Source organism: Pongo abelii, chromosome 15, assembly GCF_028885655.2.
Source record: "Pongo abelii isolate AG06213 chromosome 15, NHGRI_mPonAbe1-v2.0_pri, whole genome shotgun sequence".
In the NCBI taxonomy this organism is placed as follows: domain Eukaryota; kingdom Metazoa; phylum Chordata; class Mammalia; order Primates; family Hominidae; genus Pongo; species Pongo abelii.
The window spans coordinates 57,107,217-57,125,791 of NC_072000.2; the positions used below are offsets into that span (position 1 = coordinate 57,107,217).

The following is an 18,575-nucleotide window of genomic DNA, read 5'->3' on the forward strand; positions in this document are numbered from 1 at the left end:
GACTACCCCACGATTCTCTTGAGCATCTTCCTACCTTCTGTCATAACAAGTTGTCCTAGCCCCAGAATCAGCCATTTTCCTGAGGAACCCTGGTTTTCCTCAGTGGGAAATAATAGCACTAGAGGAAAAGATCTGGGTGCTAGGTGTGCTCAATTAGGGTGTCGTTGCTTATTGGCCACTTTAGTGGACAAAGTTAGGAAATACATGCATGAACAGGCATACCCTCTTTCATGGCACTTTGTAGACACTGCATTTACAAATTGAAGGTTTGTGGCAACCCTGGTTCCACTTTTCCAACAGTGCTCACTTCATGTCTGTGTGTATTTTATAGCAATAGAGTATTTAAAAATTAAGGTATGTATATCTGTTTAGACACAATGCTGTTGCACACTTAACAGACTACAGTATAGTGTAACCATAATTTTATATGCACTGGGAAACCAAAAAATTTGCATGACTTGCTTTATTGTGACATTCACTTTATTGTGGTGGTCTGAAACCAAATCTACAGTATCTCTGAGGTATGCCTGTCTATATACATATTCACCTACATATATAAGTAATACTTACAACACACATGCATATTTTAGAAATTGTTGAATTTACAATGATACCCTCAAATTCCAGTACCTGCCACCCCCACCCTGGGTTTATTTTTGCCGTTATTTTTAATGAGTATGAAATGATTCTAGTCAGGGATGTTTGAAAATCACTGCTAAAGATTGCTGATGAATCTCAGTCACAAGTTATGCTCTCCTATGAAATTCACCTGGATCAAAAGACTAATTCAAAGGACTGGGTGTTCCCTTTGCCCCCCATTTATCATAGCCATTGGTTCCCTCTTCCTACTGTCTATTTTATTCAGTTCCCTTCTGAGGATAGTTATCTTTCCACATATAAGAGCATTACAGAAAGTGACCATTTGCTTAGTTACCACTAGCCAATAGCCAGAGCTTTGAGCCCTCTTAGGGGTACAACCAACCATATATATGCACGTATGTGTATGTGTATGGTAACATGTGCTCTGATATCCTCCTCCCTCCACTCTCACTGGTTTCACTTCTAATATTAGAGTATATTCTGTGCTATACAACTCCAGAAGGAAATCGTAAACATACCAAAAATTTGCAAGTATAATTCATTATTTTATGTTCTACTCTCTTCCCCTACAAAAATCTGGTTCCCTTTCCTCCGTTTATAGTTAATATCAGAACCATCTACCAGTTGCCTAAGCTAGAAATTGTAAGCATCATCTGTCTCTTCCCTTCCTGTATCACCCATAACAAATCATTTCAAGACCACTTAATTCTATCATATTTTGAATCCATCTCTTCTCTTTATTCCTATTGACACTATTTTGGGTTAGAACCTTGTTATCGCTCACTTGAATTTATGAAGATAGAATTGGGGTATGGAATAGAACTGTTTTTTCCTTTTTTCATTCTCAAGAACATAAAAATATTGGGGAGAAATGAGACACAACACTATCTGTTACTTGCTTTGCCAAATCTATGTCATTTTACTAGCTTGTAAAAATGAAAATGTGTCAAAATGTGCTCAGAAAATATTTGGCAAATTAAATTTATAAGTTAATACATACAAAATAAACCTGTTAACTCTGAAATGCTTTACATGTCTATTATAAAAAGTTACAGGTTATGAAACCTTAAGAAATCTAAGATCTTTGTACAGAAAACATATACACTAAATCCATTCCATACTTAGTTTTTCAAAGCTTAGTTAGGAATAGTTTTAGATTAAAAACACTGATAAAAGAAAGCTCCCAGAGAAAACATTGAACCCTTCTTTCTCTTATGAAAGCAGAGGGATCTACAGGCAGCAACACATCTGTTTCAGCATTGGAGAATTTTACTCAGAATTCAGAAACTAAAATGATTTGATATTATAGTACCTGTAATAACGGTAATTCTTGACTGCCATGTGCCAGATGTTAATATAAGCATTACTTCAATTAATCTTTATAGGAATGCTATGAAGTAGCTACTTGTTAGAATATCCACTTTGCAGATAGAGAAGCCATACAAAAATTAATTGTTACAGTGGGACTGGAATCAAGCAGTCTATCTCTAGAGCCCATATACAATTGGCAAAAAATAATTTCTACTGCATGGTTTTTAGACAAAAATTGGGGCCATATATGATTATGAGGAAATGTGGAAATGTAATTTATCTTAAGTACTATAACAATAAGCCTAAATGCTTTTTTCAGAGGGAAAAAAAGAATAATTGCAAAAATTTCCATGGATATCTCTTCCTTCCATACATTTCATAAATGTGGCCCTATGTACTGTAATATTTTAAACTTTCTTGAAGGCAGAGACTCCCCCTTGTACAAGATCCTTGTACAGTATCTTATACCTAGTAAGTTCTCAATAGACAAATTTTTAATAAACATGTAGACCATATTCTTAGTTCAAAACACCTTTAACCAGCTGATTCAGTATACATATATATTATCAAATCTTACCTGGGATTCCTGATAAATAAATTTTACCAAAGTGACCGATCTTACTTGCAAACACTTGCACTGATTTTCCCTGTCTCCCTGCTAATGAAGGGTAACAGTCTGCAGTAAAGTGGCCCCCTGTTAGCCAGTGTTTGGCATAGAGTAGGGCTCACTAAATATTTATTGATTAAAGGCCCAGGAAAGTCAAAATAATCAGCCAATAAATAACAGAGAGACTGGCTATATTGTGAACACAGAGGAGAGAAGTGGTAAACAGTGTAAGCTGTGAAGCTGTATTGCCTAGGTTCAAATACTGCCTTTGCCACTTATTAAGTGAGACACAATGAGCAAGCCTCAAAATCTCTCTTGGCATCAGTTTCCTCATCCTTCAAATGAGGATACTAATCATACCTACTTCACAGGATTTTTTAAAATAAGGGTTAAACAAGTTCACACATGTTAGGCAATTAACAAATGTTAGTTATTCCTACTAAACAGAATTCCTTTCCCTCTTATCAATAAAGTGACAAAATGCATTTGGTGGAGATTCTCTCATCTTCTTGAATAAACCTTCACCTCTTGCCCCCAGTGTTACTCTTGGGAGACATCGGCTCCACTACCATTTGAAAACTGTACAAATTCATTACAGAAGTGAAGCAATAAAAGTCCACCACATACAAAAAGTTTAAAGGACATTTTATGTCTAAAACTCTTTTGTGAAGACAACAATCATAGATATAATTAATCAGATTTATGAAAAATGTTATGTCTCAAAGAACTATTTTCTAACCAGTCCCCCAACCTGAGACCATCTGTTTTATTAAGGGTCCCAATGTCTAGTTTGAAGACTATCAAATTTATTAAAAGTATGCTATTTATAGATTAACGAATTCCTGTAATTTCTCATTTGCTTAAAAAAAAACATAAAATGTAAAAATTCAGGACATTTAAGCTATCACTAAAAAATACCCACCAGCAAGATAATCATGATACTTACTTCATCTCTATAAAGTGGACTAGTATAATACATTATGTCCATTGCACTGCTGTTCAGCATATCCCTTAAACCTCGTACTTTGTCAGGAGTAATAGAATCAACAGTGTCTACAAAAACAAACAAAAAAAGCAAGTTAACTTATAGAAAGTCTCTGTTATAGGAAAATAATAGTGAAGAAAATTACGTTGCCTGAAATAGTAACTATTTAAGTTAACAATTAAATATTCAAGACCAGCTTTGGCGCTAATGGATCTTCCCTTCCTATAAAATACTTCAAGGAAAAAAAACAGTGAAAGACAAAATAGGAGACAAAAAGAAACATTAAAGGATGAAAGCCATTATCAAGTCTATAAAGCGTCACCCTTTTTTGTATGTATTGGCTTTTCCATGAAATTCAGGGATACCCAGAGCAAAATGAGGCCACATATTTACAGGTGTCAAAACACAATCCCAAATGGCAGCTGCTAATATTATATCCAGTATAACAACTCTCTCATTTTGCAGATTATGTAAATAATCAATCTAAACATTCTGTTTTTATGGTTTTAATATTTAACAGACATAACTTTGTGTAAAGAAAGACACATATTTTGGTTGATGACAGCTCTTTAAGGAAGACAACTAAACTGATTTTATTTAAACAAATATACAAATTCTCTATGCTAGATTGTAATTCACCAGCCCAGGGAACGTATTAAAAACAACAAAGGAAAACAAAAAACCTGAGATTTTTAACTTCCGATTATGGGGAGAAAATTATTAGAAAGAAAAATGTAAGTTCGTATGGAATTATGGAAAACAAATATTTTTAAAGTACTGACAAATCAACTTAGTGTCAAAAACTTTAGAAAACATTTTGTTCCTGCTATATCCCTCCACCTGCCACAATCCAGAGGGGGCATGCATGAAAACAGTGCTATCTATGAAATCTATATAGTGGTCCAAATGATATTAGTCAGTATAATTATTCTAGAAATCAATGGATTTTCTTAAATAATCTAGAACAAAGGGTGAGTATATCTCCAGACAATTAAATTGAAGACACTATATTCTCAATGAACAGAAAGTGTTTTCTAAAACTTTCTGCATTTATTTTGGTAAAAGTTTGCCATTGGCTAAATCATTCAATTTTTAAATAAAATATACCTCCATCAAGAGTAAGTTTTGACCGCCACTCAACAGGCAGAAATTCAACATGTGTTTCATGGTTGGAAAAATGCCTTTCTTCTATTTTTCTTGCAGCCTCTCTCATCCTAAAAAAACAAACAAAAATGCAAACAAAGCTTTATGAGAATAACTTCACATATAAATTTATATGAGATAAAATGTGTTTAATCATAACACTTCCATTTGCTTATAGGTTTGTCCAGTTACATTCCAATGACTACCACACTGAGCAAGTCTGCAATACTAGGACACCTTCATTTCGCGGTTATTTTCCTAAATTTGCCATCTATGATTTCAAATATTCTAAGCTTTTACATTATATTCTAAATAATTATATGTAAGAATTTTCAGTAGACAGAATGGCATAATGAATACCTCTGTGCCACCACCCAGCTCCAAATATTAGCAAGTCATGACCTATCTTGTTTCATCTATTGCTCTCTTCATCCTTTCCATAATATAAATTTTAAAATTTTATTTAAAACATTAAGATACTATAAAATTGACCCTTTTCCCCCTTTTGGTGTCAGTTATATAAATTTTAGCACATGTGCAGATTTGTGATTAGTATTACACAATTAAGAACATGCTATTCCTTTAGTAGTCACTCCCTTCCCCCATATTTAAAAGCAAATCCTAGATATTGCATTATTTTGTCTGTAGTTTAGTATCTATTTCTAAAATATAAGAAAAACATAACCTATTCAGTATTATCATATCAAAGAAATTAATAATTCTTTAATTTCTGCAAATATGTAGTTCAGTGGTCCTATTTTCCCAGTTGGACTATAAAATATTATTTTATATTATATTTTATAATATTTTACAATATTAAAAATTTTTTTACACTTGTTTAAATTGAACTCTAAATACAATCCATGCACTGCAATTGGAAGACATGTCTCTACTACAGGCTCCTTTCTCTATTTGCCTTGTAAAGGCATACCTTGTTTTACTGCATTCATTTTTTAAAAAATTGCACTCTGCAGATATTGCCTTTTTCTCCACTTTTTAAAAAACTGAAGGTCTGTGGTAACCTTGCATGGAGCAAGTCTATTAGTGCATTTGTCCAACAGCATGTGCTCACTCTGTGTCTCTGTGTCACATTTTGTAATCCTCACAATATTTCAAACTTTCTCATTATTATTACATCCACTATGGTGAACTGCACCCATATAAGATGAGCTTAATTGATAAATGTATGTGGTCTGACTGTTCCACTGACTGGCTATTCCCCAACCTTTCTCCTGCTCCGAGGGCTTCTGTATTATCCCTGAGACACAACAATATTGAGATTAGGGCACTTAATAATTCCATACTGGCCTCTAGGTGATCAAGTGAAAAGAAGAGTCGCATATCTCTTACTTCAAATAAAAAACCAGAAAGGATTGAGCTTAGTGAGGGAGGCATGTCAAAAGCCAAGCATGCCAAAAGCTGGACCTCTTGCACCAGGTAGTCAATTTGTGAATGCAAAGGAAAAGTTCTTGAAAGAGATTAAAAGTACTACTCCGGTGAACACACGAATAAGAAAATGAAAAAGCCTTATTGTTGATAAGGAGAAAGTTTTAGTGGTCTGGATAGAAGATCAAAACAGCTACAACTTTCCCTTCATTTATGCCAAAGCCTAATCCAGAGCAAGCCTTAACTCTTTTCAATTCTAAAAGACTGAGAGAGGCAAAGAAGGTACCGAAGAAAAGTTTGAAGCCAGCAGGTTGGTGCATGAGGTTTAAGGAAAGAAGCTGTCTCCATAACATAAAGGTGCGAGGTAAGTGCTAATGTAGAAGCTGCATCAAGTTAAGAAGATCTAGCCAAGATAATCAATGAAGGTTGCTACACTAAACAACATATTCTCAATGTAGACAAAAAAGCCTTCTAATGGAAAAAGATGCCTAGGACTTTCACAGCTAGAGAGGAGAAGTCAATGCCTGGCTTCAAAGCTTCAAAGGACAGGCTGACTCTCTTGTGAAGAGCTAATGCAGCTGGTAACTTGGAAGCTGAGGCCAATGCTCACTGACCATCCCAAATAGCCTAAGGCCCTTAAGAATTATGCTAAATCTACTGTGCCTGTGCTCTATAAATAGAACAACAAAACCTGGATAGCAGCACATCTTTTTTACAGCATGGCTTACAGAATATTTTAAGCCCACTGTTGAGACCTACTGCTCAGAAAAAAAATGATTCCTTTCAAATGATTACTGCCCACTGACAATGTACCTGGTCACTCAAGAGCTCTGATGGAGATGTACAAGGAGATGAATGTCGTTTTCATGCCTGCTAACACAATATCCACTCTGCAGCCCATGGATCAAGGAGTAATTTTAACTTTCAAGCCTTATATTTAAGAAACAAATTTTATAATGCTATAGCTGCTATAGACAGTGGATGAATCTGGGCAAAGTAAACTGAAAATATTCTGGAAAGAATTGATCATTCTAGATGCCATTAAGAACATTTGTGATTCAGTGATTCATGGGGGGTGAAAATATCAACATTCCAGAAGTTTGGAAGAAATGGATTCCAACCCTCATAAATGACTTTGAGGGGCTCAAGACTTCAGTGAGGAAGTAACTGCAGATGTATTGGAAATAGCAAGAGAACTAAAATAAGCAGAGTGTGAAGATGTGACTGAATTGCTGCAATTTCATGAGAAAACTTCAGTGGATGAGGAGTTGCTTCTTATGGATGAACAAAGAAAGTGGTTTGAGATGGACTCTTGGTGAAGATGTGAATATCGTTGAAATGGCAACAAAGAATTCAGAATATGCCATAAACTTAGTTGATAAGGCAGTGGCAGGGTTTGACAGGATTGATTCAAATTTTCAAGGAAGTTCTACAGTGGGTAAAATGCTCTCAAACTGCATTGCATGTTACAGAGTAATCTTTCGTGAAAGGAAGAATCAATTGATGTGGCTAACTTCATTGTTGTCTTATTTTAAGAAATTGCCACACCCACCCCAAACTTCGGCAACTACCATCCTGATCAGTCAGCAGCCATCAACACGGAGGCAAGACCCTTCAACAGCAAAAAGATGCTGTGAACTCACTAAAGCCTCAGATAATCGGTTAGCAACATTTAGCAGTACAGCATTTTAAAATTAAGGTATGTACACGATTTTTAAAGACATTATGCTATCACATACTTAATGGTTTACAGTGTAGTGTAAACATAACTTTTATATGCACTGAGAAGCCAATTTGTGCACCTTGCTTAATTATGATATTCACTTTATTGCGGTGGCATGGAACCAAACCCACAATATCTTTGAGGTATACCTGTAATTTTTTGTGTATGTGTCCTATAGAGTTACTCAGAGTCCGATTTTCATTCACTGCATCCCTATGGTGTTATTTAACATGTTCTTTATCCCGTTTCCTATAATTTGGTAGTTAGTTACAGGGGCTTCATCAGATGCAAGCTCTGTTTTGGCGACTACTACTCCATACGCACATAGGTATAGGTACACTCTTCTCTTTTTAGTGATGATAGCAGTTACTGATGATCATTGTTTAAATCCATTAGTTTATCATGGTGGCAAAAGTGCCTTTTAAATTCCATCACTTTTCATTTGTTTATAGGCTTATACTTCTAGAAAGAGAAATTTCCTTACATTAAATATTTAGCTGCACTGGGGTATAACCAAATAGTTTCTGCATGAACTGAGGCACAGTTAATCTAGAAAAGGTAGGATAAATGGTTAATTCTTCCCTTTTATTAACAGTTTTCAAAATAACAAGTCATTAGGTTTTATATATTTTGATGTCATTGCTAACTCACAGATATAAGCATATTTGATGCATATCAATCCACTGTAGTTATCCTTACCAAGGTTCAAATTGTCTATTTTAGGTCTGTGAATCTCTCCAAGTTGCTTTTGACACAACTTCATTAGTTTTTTTTTTTTTTTTAAAAAACAATTGTGGCTTTTAGTATATTCAAAGAGTTATGCAGCTATCACCATTATCTAATTTCATAACACTTTTGTCACTCCAGAAAGAAACACCATACCCATTAGCAGTCACTCTCTATCCCTCTTCTTCCCACCTGCCAGCACCCACTAATCTACTTTCAGCAGATTTGTCTATTTTGAACATTTCATATAAATAGAATCATACAATATGGGGCCTTTGGGTCTGGCTTTTCAGTTAGTGTAATGTTTTCAAGTCTCATCCATGTTGCATCATAAATCAGTACTTCATTGTTTTTCATTGTTGAATAGTATTTCATTATATGGATATGCCACTTTTGTTTAGCCACTCATCAGTTGATGGATGTTTGGGTTGCTTCCATTTTTTGGCTATCACGAATAATGCTTCTACGAACATTCTTTAACAAGTTTTTGTGGACATACGTTTTCAGATCTCTTGGGTATACACATAGGAGCGATATTGCTGGCTCATACACTAACTTTAACTTTTGGAAGAACTGCCAAACTCTTTCCAAAGCAGCTGTACTATTTTCCGATCTCACGAGAAACATGTAAGGTTTGTGATTTTTCTTCATCCTAGCTAATACTTATTAATTTCCATCTTTTTGATAAGAGTTATCCTAGTGGGTATAAAGTGGTACCCTTAAAGTGGCAGCATTCAAGGTCACATCTCTCTAATAACTAAAGATGCTGAACATCTTTTCATGGGTTTATTGGCCATTTGTATATCCTATTTGGACAAATGTCTATTCAAATCCTTTACACATTTAAAAAAACTGGGGTCTTCCTTTTTTAAAAACTGTTGAGTTGTAAGAGTACTTTATATATCCTGGATCCTAGACCTTTATCAGATACGTGGTTTGCTAATATTTTCTCCCATTCTGAGGGTTGTCTTCATTTTCTTCAGCGTCCTTTGAAGAACAAAAGGACTTTTCTACTTATAATATCATGTCATTTGCAAACAGAGATAGTTTTATCTCTTCCATTCTAATCTAGATGCCTTTTATTTCTTTTCTTGCTTAATTGCTCTGGCTGAAATGTACAGTACAATGCTGAACAGAAGTGGTGAGAGTGGATATCCTTGTCTTGTTCCTGATCTCAAGGAGCAGCTTTCAGTCTTTCACTATTAAAGAATAAGTTTAGCCACAGGCTTTTTGTAGATGCCCTTTACCAGGTTGAGAAAGTTGCCTTCTGTTTCTAATTTCCCGAGTTCTTTTATTATGAAAGTATGTTGAGATTTTGTCAAATGTCTTTTCTGTATCTGAAAATCACATGATGTGTTTTTTTCCCTTCATTCTACACATGTGGTGGATTACCTTGATTAAAAAAAAATGTTGACCCAATCTTGCATTCCTGGATAAATCCCACTTAGTCATGGTATATAACCATTTATATATGGTGCTGGATTCAGTTTGTTGGCATTTCATTGACATTTCTGTGGTCTGTATTCAGTAAGGGATATTCATATAGTTTTCTTTTCCTTATGATGCTTTCATTGGTTTTTGGTATCAGGGTAATATTGGCTTCATAGAATGAGCTGGGAAATCTTCCTTCCTCTTCCATTTTTTAGAGATTTGTAGAGAAGTGTGCTAATTTTTCTCTATTTTTTTTTTAAGAGACAGGATCTTACTATGTGGCCCAGGCTGAAGTGCAGTGGCTAGTCACTGGAACCGTCGTGTACTATAGCCTGGAACTCCTGTGCTCAAGCAATCCTCCTGCCTCAGCCTTCCACGAAGCGGAGACTGCAGGCACATGCCAATGCACCCAGCTTAATTCTTCTTTTAATGTTTGGTAGAATTAACCAGTGCAATCTTCTGGTCCTGGGCTTTTGTTGTTTTGGTGGGAAGTTTTTTGATTATTAATTCAAATGCTTTACTTGTTACAGGTCTACTCAGACCTTCTATTTCTTACTCGTTACCAGATCAGTTTTCCTAGTTTGTGTCTGTCTTGGAAAGTGATTACTAAAACAGTTTTGGTAGTTTGTTTCTAGAAATTTGTCCATTTAATCTAGGTGATATACTTTGTAGCATAGAATTGTGCATAGTATTCCCTTATAATCCTTTTTATTTCTGTAAGTTTGCTGGTAGTAATGTCTCCTCCTTTATTTTTCATTTTAGTAATTTGAATCTTTTTTCTCTTGTTTGGTCTAGTTAAAATGTTCTCAACTTTGTGGATCTTTTCAAAGAACCAGAGTAATACATACAGATCTTCCCTATTTTACAACTGCATACTACTCCACTATATAGATAATAGCTGTAGTTTATCAACCCATCTCTTACTGATGAACATTTGAGTAGTTTCCTACGTGATGCTGCAATCAAAAGCCTTGTGCATGCCTCTTTTATTTTTTGCTGATTTTTTTGGTATAGAGTCCTGGAAGTAGGCTTTCTGGGTCAAAGGATAAATACATATGTAATTTTGATAGATACTGCCACATACTCGTTTTCATTGCATTCCATCAGCTGTACAAGAACATCTATTACCTACAGCCTGGCCAAAAAAAGCATGTTGCCAAATTTTGAACTTTTGCTAATCTGATAGTTAAGAAATGACATCTGTTTGGGTGCATTGCTCACGCCTGTAATCCCAGCACTTTGGGAGGCCGAGGCAGGCAGATCACTTGAGGTCAGGAGTCTGAGACCAGCCTGGCCAACATGGTGAAATCCCGACTCTACTAAAAAAACATAAAATTAGCTGGGTGTGGTGGTGTGCACCTGTAGTCCCAGCTATTTGGGAGGCTGAGGCAGAAGAATTGCTTGAACCCAGGAGGTGGAGGCTGCAGTGAACCGAGATCGTGCCACTGCACAACATTCTGGGTGACAGAGCAGAACTCTCTCCAAAAAAAAAAAAAAAAACTTTTCATATGGTTAAGAGCCATTTCCTTTTCTGGGAACTACTTGCTTATATCTTTAGCCTATTTTCCTATAAGGTGGTTGAACATATTTTTATTTTTAGAATGATTTTACATATTAAGAATCCTTCATCTGTAAGTTGAAAATGTTTCTTTCGGTTTAACTTAGTTTTTCTTTGCCATATATTTTTTTTCCTAGACAATATATTTATCAATATTTTTCCTTATTTCTCGTGGATCAAGTCATAGAATAGTTTTCTCTATTCCAAAGTTCTAGAAGAATTCAAACTCTCCTTTAAAAAAATCCCTAATACTTGTATAATTTCATTTCTTTTTCTTCCCCCCTCCATTTTTTTTTTAATTTTTAATTTTTTTTATTTTAGAGATGAGGTCTTGCTATGTTGCCCTAGCTGAAGTGCAATGGCTATTCATAGGTGTGGTCATAGGGCACTACAGCCTCGAGCTCCTGGGCTCAAGCGATTCTCTTGCTTCAGCCTCCCATGTAGCTAGGACTATAGGCATGTGCTACTATGTCCTGGTTTCATTTCTTTCACTTAAATGTGATCCAAATGAAATTTATCCTTGTGTGAGAAATGGATCCAGTTTATTTTTTTCTATATGCAAATCCAGTTATCCCAATAGTACTTGTTGAGAAGTCTATCTTCATTTTCAGTATATTTTAAAAGACATTGCATTATAATTATGTTTATTGATTGCCTATCCCCAAAGTTCGCATTTTAAGAAGCCTAGATTCTACTTTGCCAAAATAAAGATGTGCTTCCCTTATCATCACTGAAAATAAAATGACAGCCAAAACTTTAGACTTGAAGGCAGGATTTATCATCCACAAAGTCTGAAAGTTCCTTTTTTACATCAGATAAGTAATCGCAGAAACATTTTTAAAGTTTCTTTGTCATCTTTTCAAATGTTCAGTTTTAACAAATATGAGTATATGCAAGAAAGAACATATTTAAAAATTTCTAATATTTTTCTACCCACTCATTCAATTTTGATAGCTGTGTAATTCTTATGTAAATCATTGTGATATAGTAATTAGGAAGTGGTACATGTGCTGCTGTTTGAATTTGCACACAAAATAGTTCATTTAGACGAGTGGTTCTCAACCATAGACAATTTTGTACTTCGAGGGACACTTGGCAATGTTTGGAGATATTTTTGGTTCTAACAACTAAGGGTTTTATTTGCATCAGTGAAGAGAGGGTAGGGATACAGTTATAGATCTTACAATGTACAGGCCAGCCATCATAACAAAAAATTATGCAGTCAAAAATGTCAATAGTGATGTAGCTGGGAAACCCTAATTTTGAGTTCTCAACTTGGAAACACTACATCTGCTTAAAATGTTGTTTTGTTATAAAGCAAACTTATACAATCCTTCACTCCACAGGATCGCTATCATAATTCTCAAATGATCAAAAACTGATCAAACAGGTATGTCTACTGAATCATTTGGAGTACAAGAGTGACTGTTAAGAAAAAAAAGAAAACGATGGAAGAAAAATGAAAAAATAGTGAGGGAAGGAGAAGGGAGAGGAGGGGGATGCGGAAAAAAGGAAGGGGGAGACAGGGAGAGGGAAGAGAGAAGATGGATATGTTCTGGCTATATGCCCAAATTTGCCTTACTAAAAACAGTAAAATCTATTTCTTAAATATCTCATAAGAACCACTGAGACCAATGGGGGATAGAGAAAATGAGAAAAAGGAATGATTAAAAAATATTATACTATACCTCAGACAATGACCCATTACTGTGCTGCTATGCATGCACAAAAATCATGATTTCAGTCCTGTTATAAGCTTATTTCAATTTCCATGTTCTCTGAGCAATGAATGTTTTACTTCATATTGTAAGAAGAGAAGACAGAGATTAATAGCATTTAAGAATTACTGTACAACTGAGGATCATTAAATAGCTGTAAAACATAAGTTTTCATAATTCCTCTCAATTAGAAAAAAATTGGTAAACTAATTGGTTTTAAGAAAATATATGTGTGATATAAATATAGAAAAAATAGAAAAAGATATAAATAGAAAATCATGAACAGTGATCTCCAAGATACTTTTTTTTTTTTTTTTTTTTTTTAAGAGATGAGTTTGGCTGGGCATGGTGGCTCACGCCTGTAATCCCAGCACATTGGGAAGCTGAGGCAGGTGAATCGCCTGAGGTCAGGAGTTCGAGACCAGCCTGACCAATATGGTGAAGCCCTGTCTCTACTAAAAATACAAAAATTAGCCAGGTGTGGTGACGTGTGACTGTAGTTCCAGCTACTAGGAAGGCTGAGACAGGAGAATTTCTTCAACCCAGGAGGCGGAGGCTGCAGTGAGCCAAGATCACGCACCACACTCCAGCTTGGGCGACAGAGTGAGACTCTGTCTCAAAAAAAAAAAAAAAAAAGAAAAAAAAAGACATGGGGTCTTGCTTCATTGTCCAATGCTGCAGTGCACTGGCAACTCACAGGTATGATCATAGCACACCACAGTCTTGAACTCTTGGGCTCAAGCAATCCAAAATACATTTTTTAAACAAACAAACAAAAACAAGGTCCAGAAGTCTATAGCATGTACCTTTTGTGTGGAAAAAAATTTGTGCATGCCTAAAGAAAATCTAGAAGACTCTAAATGGGGACACAAGGACAAAGGATAATGAGGGAAGATGGGGACAGAAATGAGAATCAGCCTTTTTACTCCATATTTTAATATTTTGTGAACTACATGTATGTCCTGTTCAAAAAAATAAGTTTTGTTGATATTCTTGTCACTATTGTTTATTCTCCCATTTTTTTTTCTGTACTTACGAGTTTATGCCTTTTTGCTTTTTAAAATTCTTTTTTATATCATGTTCAAAGAGGTTTCAGGAGGGAATAAGATAAGCTCATGTGTTCAACCTACTGTGTTTAACTGAAAACCTCTTTATAGTCTTCTAAGATTATAGCTTTAAAATGACTAATTTAGGGCATTAGATATACAAGTTCTATGAAGAGTTCCCTTGTAATTAAACTCCACAAAAAGTAAATCCAATTGTATTTAAAATGCCTTCCATTTATCCCTTTTAGTAAACTAGTTCTGACATTCCCAGAAGTTGTCTAAAAATTTGCTTCTCAGTCTATGTAAGTGGTAAACATATTTTTCTGGAACAAAGGTGATGAAAGCTAATCTGAACTAATCACTAGCAAGTCTGCTAAAATAAGGTTAAGAGGGAAAACTCTCTATTCCCAGGAATCTAAGACATGATTTAAAGAAATCCTCAGAGAACAAAAGGCTGTCAAATCAATCACAAGTACACACAAGCTTCAGGATGGCACTGATAAGGATAAGTTTTGTATAGGCCTGAACACTGAACTTAGGAATGACAGCAAGCAGAGAAATGATAAGAAATCCTATGGATTTTCCTATCTTTCTCTCTTTTATTATGCAGAATTCCTTTTTATATGAATATTTTCCATTGATTACTAAGTTATGTGTAGAATTTTCCATCAAATTAACCTGTCTACGAAGAAATGATGGCAATCCTCCCTGTAGTGGACACTTGGGTTTTTTTTTGAGCCACCTTGGATTCATTCATCCTGCTTCCAATAATAGCTCTTGATTTTTATCTGTGAATCTAGCTCTTCCTATAGTTAAGATGAAGTCAACTTCCATCTGATTCTAGGTTGGGAATATGACAAGTTTAGCCAATCAGACCCTGCATGGCTACATACATAGATTCAGGAAGTTGGATCAACATCATTAGTCACTGAAATGCATAGACTAGCTGGGACTTTTGGAAAAAAAGATTTACTCTTTCTGAATTTGAACACAAGATTATATAAATCACATTTGGAATCAAAGGAGATGTGTGATAATGGCCCCAAAATGAAGGCGATAGAGCAGATAAAACTGGATTTTGATGACTTGTTTGGCAATATGACTCCTAGACTCCTCAGTTTTATGAGTTACTAAATCCTGCTTTTGGCTTAAGCCTTTTTGGGTTAGGATTTCCCTCACTTGTACTCAAAGAAATCAATCTGATACCTTCTTATTTATCAATGGCTCCAGAGAGAATATACAAGTAAACCTAGTTCTCAGGTTCCTAGATATCCAAGCAAAATATCTGCATACTAACATATAAATATAAACATCACAGGAAGTAATATATAACTCATCAGAGAGTAAAATCAGGATCAGAGGGAAGAGATTCCTGTAATATAAGCTATGGAGATTGAAAAGGATCAGGGTTGGCCTGGCACTATGCGACAAGGTTTTTTCTTTAAAAAGTTGAATTGTGAGGTCTGTTTCAAGATGGTCAAATAGGAACAGCTCTGGTCTGCAGCTCCCAGCTTGATGGATGAAGAATACAGGTGATTTCTCCATTTCCAACTGAGGTACCTGGTTCATCTCACTGGGACTGGTTGGACAGCGGGTGCAGCCCACAGAGGGCGAGCCGAAGCAGGGTGGGGCATCACCTCACCCAGGAAGCGCAAGGGGTCTGGGGATTTCCCTTTCCTAGCCAAGGGAAGCTGTGACAGACTGTACTGGGAAAATTGAGACACTGCCACTTAAATACTGTGCTTTTCCAACAGTATGAGCAAATGTCACACCAGATTATATCCTGCGCCTGGCTCAGCGGGTCCCACACTCACAGAGCCTTACTCACTGCTAGCGCAGCAGTCTGAGATCAAACTGCTAGGCGGCAGCGTGGCTGGGGAAGGGGCATCTGCCATTGCTGAGTCTTGAGTAGGTAAATAAAGCGGCTGGGAAGCTCAAACTGGGTGGAGCTCACCGCAGCTCAAGGAGGCCCGCATGCCTCTGTAGACTCCACCTCTGGGGGGCAGTACATAGCTGAACAAAAGGCAGCAGAAACTTCTGTAGACTTAAACATCCCTTTCTGACAGCTCTGAAAAGAGCAGTGGTTCTCCCAGCATGGCGTTTGAGCTCTGAGAATGGACAGACTGCCTCCTCAAGTGGGTGGTCCCTGATCCCTGTGCAGCCTAACTGGGAGACACCTCCCAGTCGGGGCCAACAGACACCTCACACAGCCGGGGCCCCTCTGAGACGAAGCTTCCAGAGGAATGATCAGACAGCAATAATTGCTTTTCTTCAATATTTGCTGCTCTGCAGCCTCCGCTGGTGATACCCAGGCAAACAGGGTCTGGAGTGGACCTCCAGCAAACTCCAACAGACCTGCAGCTGTGAGACCTGACTGTTAGAAGGAAAACTAACAAACAGAAAGGAATAGCAGCAGCATCAACAAAAAGGACATCCACACCAAAACCCCATCTGTACATCACCATCATCAAAGACCAAAGGTAGATAAAACCACAAAGATGGGGAGAAACTACAGCAGAATAGTTGAAAATTCTAAAACCCAGAGCACCTCGTCTCTTCCAAAGGATTGCACCTCCTCGCCAGCAACGGAACAAAGCTGGATGGAGAATGACTTTGACAAGCTGGCAGAAGTAGGCTTCAGAAGGTTGGTAATAACAAACTTCTATGAGCTAAAGAAGCATGTTCGAACCCATCGCAAGGAAGCTAAAAACCTTGAAAAAAGATTAGATGAATGGCTAACTAGAATAAACAGTGTAGAGAAGACCTTAAATGACCTGATGGAGCTGAAAACCATGACACGAGAACCACGTGACGCACACACAAGCTTCGGTAGCTGATTTGATCAAGGGGAAGAAAGGTTATCAGTGATTGAAGATCAAATTAATGAAATGAAGCGAAAAGAGAAGTTAAGAGAAAAAAGAGTAAAAAGAAATGAACAAAGCCTCCAAGAAATATGGGACTATGTGAAAAGACCAAATCTATGTTTGATTGGTGTACCTGAAAGTGACGGGGAGAATGGAACCAAGCTGGAAAACACTCTTTAGGATATTATCCAGGAGAACTTCCCCAACCTAGCAAGGCAGGCCAACATTCAAATTCAGGAAATACAGAGAACACCACAAAGATACTCCTCGAGAAGAGCAACTCCAAGACACATAATTGTCAGATTCACCAAGGTTGAAATGAAGGAAAAAATGTTAAGAGCAGCCAGAGAGAAAGGTCAGGTTACCCACAAAGGGAAGCCCATCAGACTAACGGCAGATCTCTCGGCAGAAACTCTACAAGCCAGAAGAGAGTGGGGGCCGATATTCAACATTCTTAAAGAAAAGAATTTTCAACCCAGAATCTCATAACCAGCCAAACTAAGCTTCATAAGTGAAGGAGAAATAAAATCTTTTACAGACAAGCAAATGCTGAGAGATTTTGTCACCACCAGGCCTGCCTTACAAGAGCTCCTGAAGGAAGCACTAAACATGGAAAGGAACAAATGGTACCAGCCACTGCAAAAACATGACAAATTGTAAAGACCATCGATGCTAGGAAGAAACTGCAATTAATGGGCAAAATAACCAGCTAACATCATAATGACAGGATCAAATTCAAACATAACAATATTAACATTAACTGTAAATGGGCTAAATGCCCCCAGTTAAAAGATACAGACTGGCAAATGGGATAGACATTTGCACAAGACCCATCAGTATGCTGTATTCAGGAGACCCATCTCACGTGCAGACACACAGACACACACACAGGCCCAAAATAAAGGGATGGAGGAAGACCAACCAAGCAAATGAAAAGCAAAAAAAAAAAAAAAAAAAAAAGCTGGAGTTGCAATCCTAGTCTCTGATAAAAGAGACTCTAAACCAACAAAGATCGAAAGAGACAAAGAAAGACATTACATAATGGTAAAGGGATCAATTCAACAAGAAGAGCTAACTATCCTAAATATATATGCACCCAATAAAGGAGCACCCACATTCATAAAGGAAGACCTTAGAGACCCCACAAAGAGACTTAGACTCCCATAGAATAACAATGGGAGACTTTAACACCCCACTGTCAATATTAGACGGATCAACGACATAGAAGGTTAACAAGGATATCCAGGACTGGAACTCAGCTCTGCACCAAGCAGACCTAATAGACATCTACAGAACTCTCCACCCCAAATCAATAGAATATACATTCTTCTCAGCACCACATCACACTTATTCCAAAATTGACACACAGTTGGAAGTAAAGCACTCCTCAGCAAAGGTAAAAGAACAGAAATGACAATAAACTGTGTCTCAGACCACAGTGCAATCAAATTAGAACTCAGGATTAACTCACCCAAAA

General features: G+C 36.6%; 1 protein-coding gene across 8 annotated transcripts in view; it reads right to left on the reverse strand.

Annotated features, from left to right (window-relative positions):
• DDHD1 (DDHD domain containing 1) overlaps window positions 1-18,575 on the reverse strand; it is a 118,429-nt gene that overhangs the window by 24,133 nt on the left and 75,721 nt on the right. For all 8 annotated transcript variants that reach the window (XM_024231933.3, XM_024231930.3, XM_024231932.3 and 5 more), the window contains 2 exons: window positions 4,611-4,717; window positions 3,465-3,571 (listed from right to left, as the gene is read on the reverse strand). In XM_024231933.3, coding sequence (XP_024087701.3) covers window positions 3,465-3,571; window positions 4,611-4,717 — 214 coding nt within the window. The remainder of the gene's footprint in view (window positions 1-3,464; window positions 3,572-4,610; window positions 4,718-18,575) is intronic.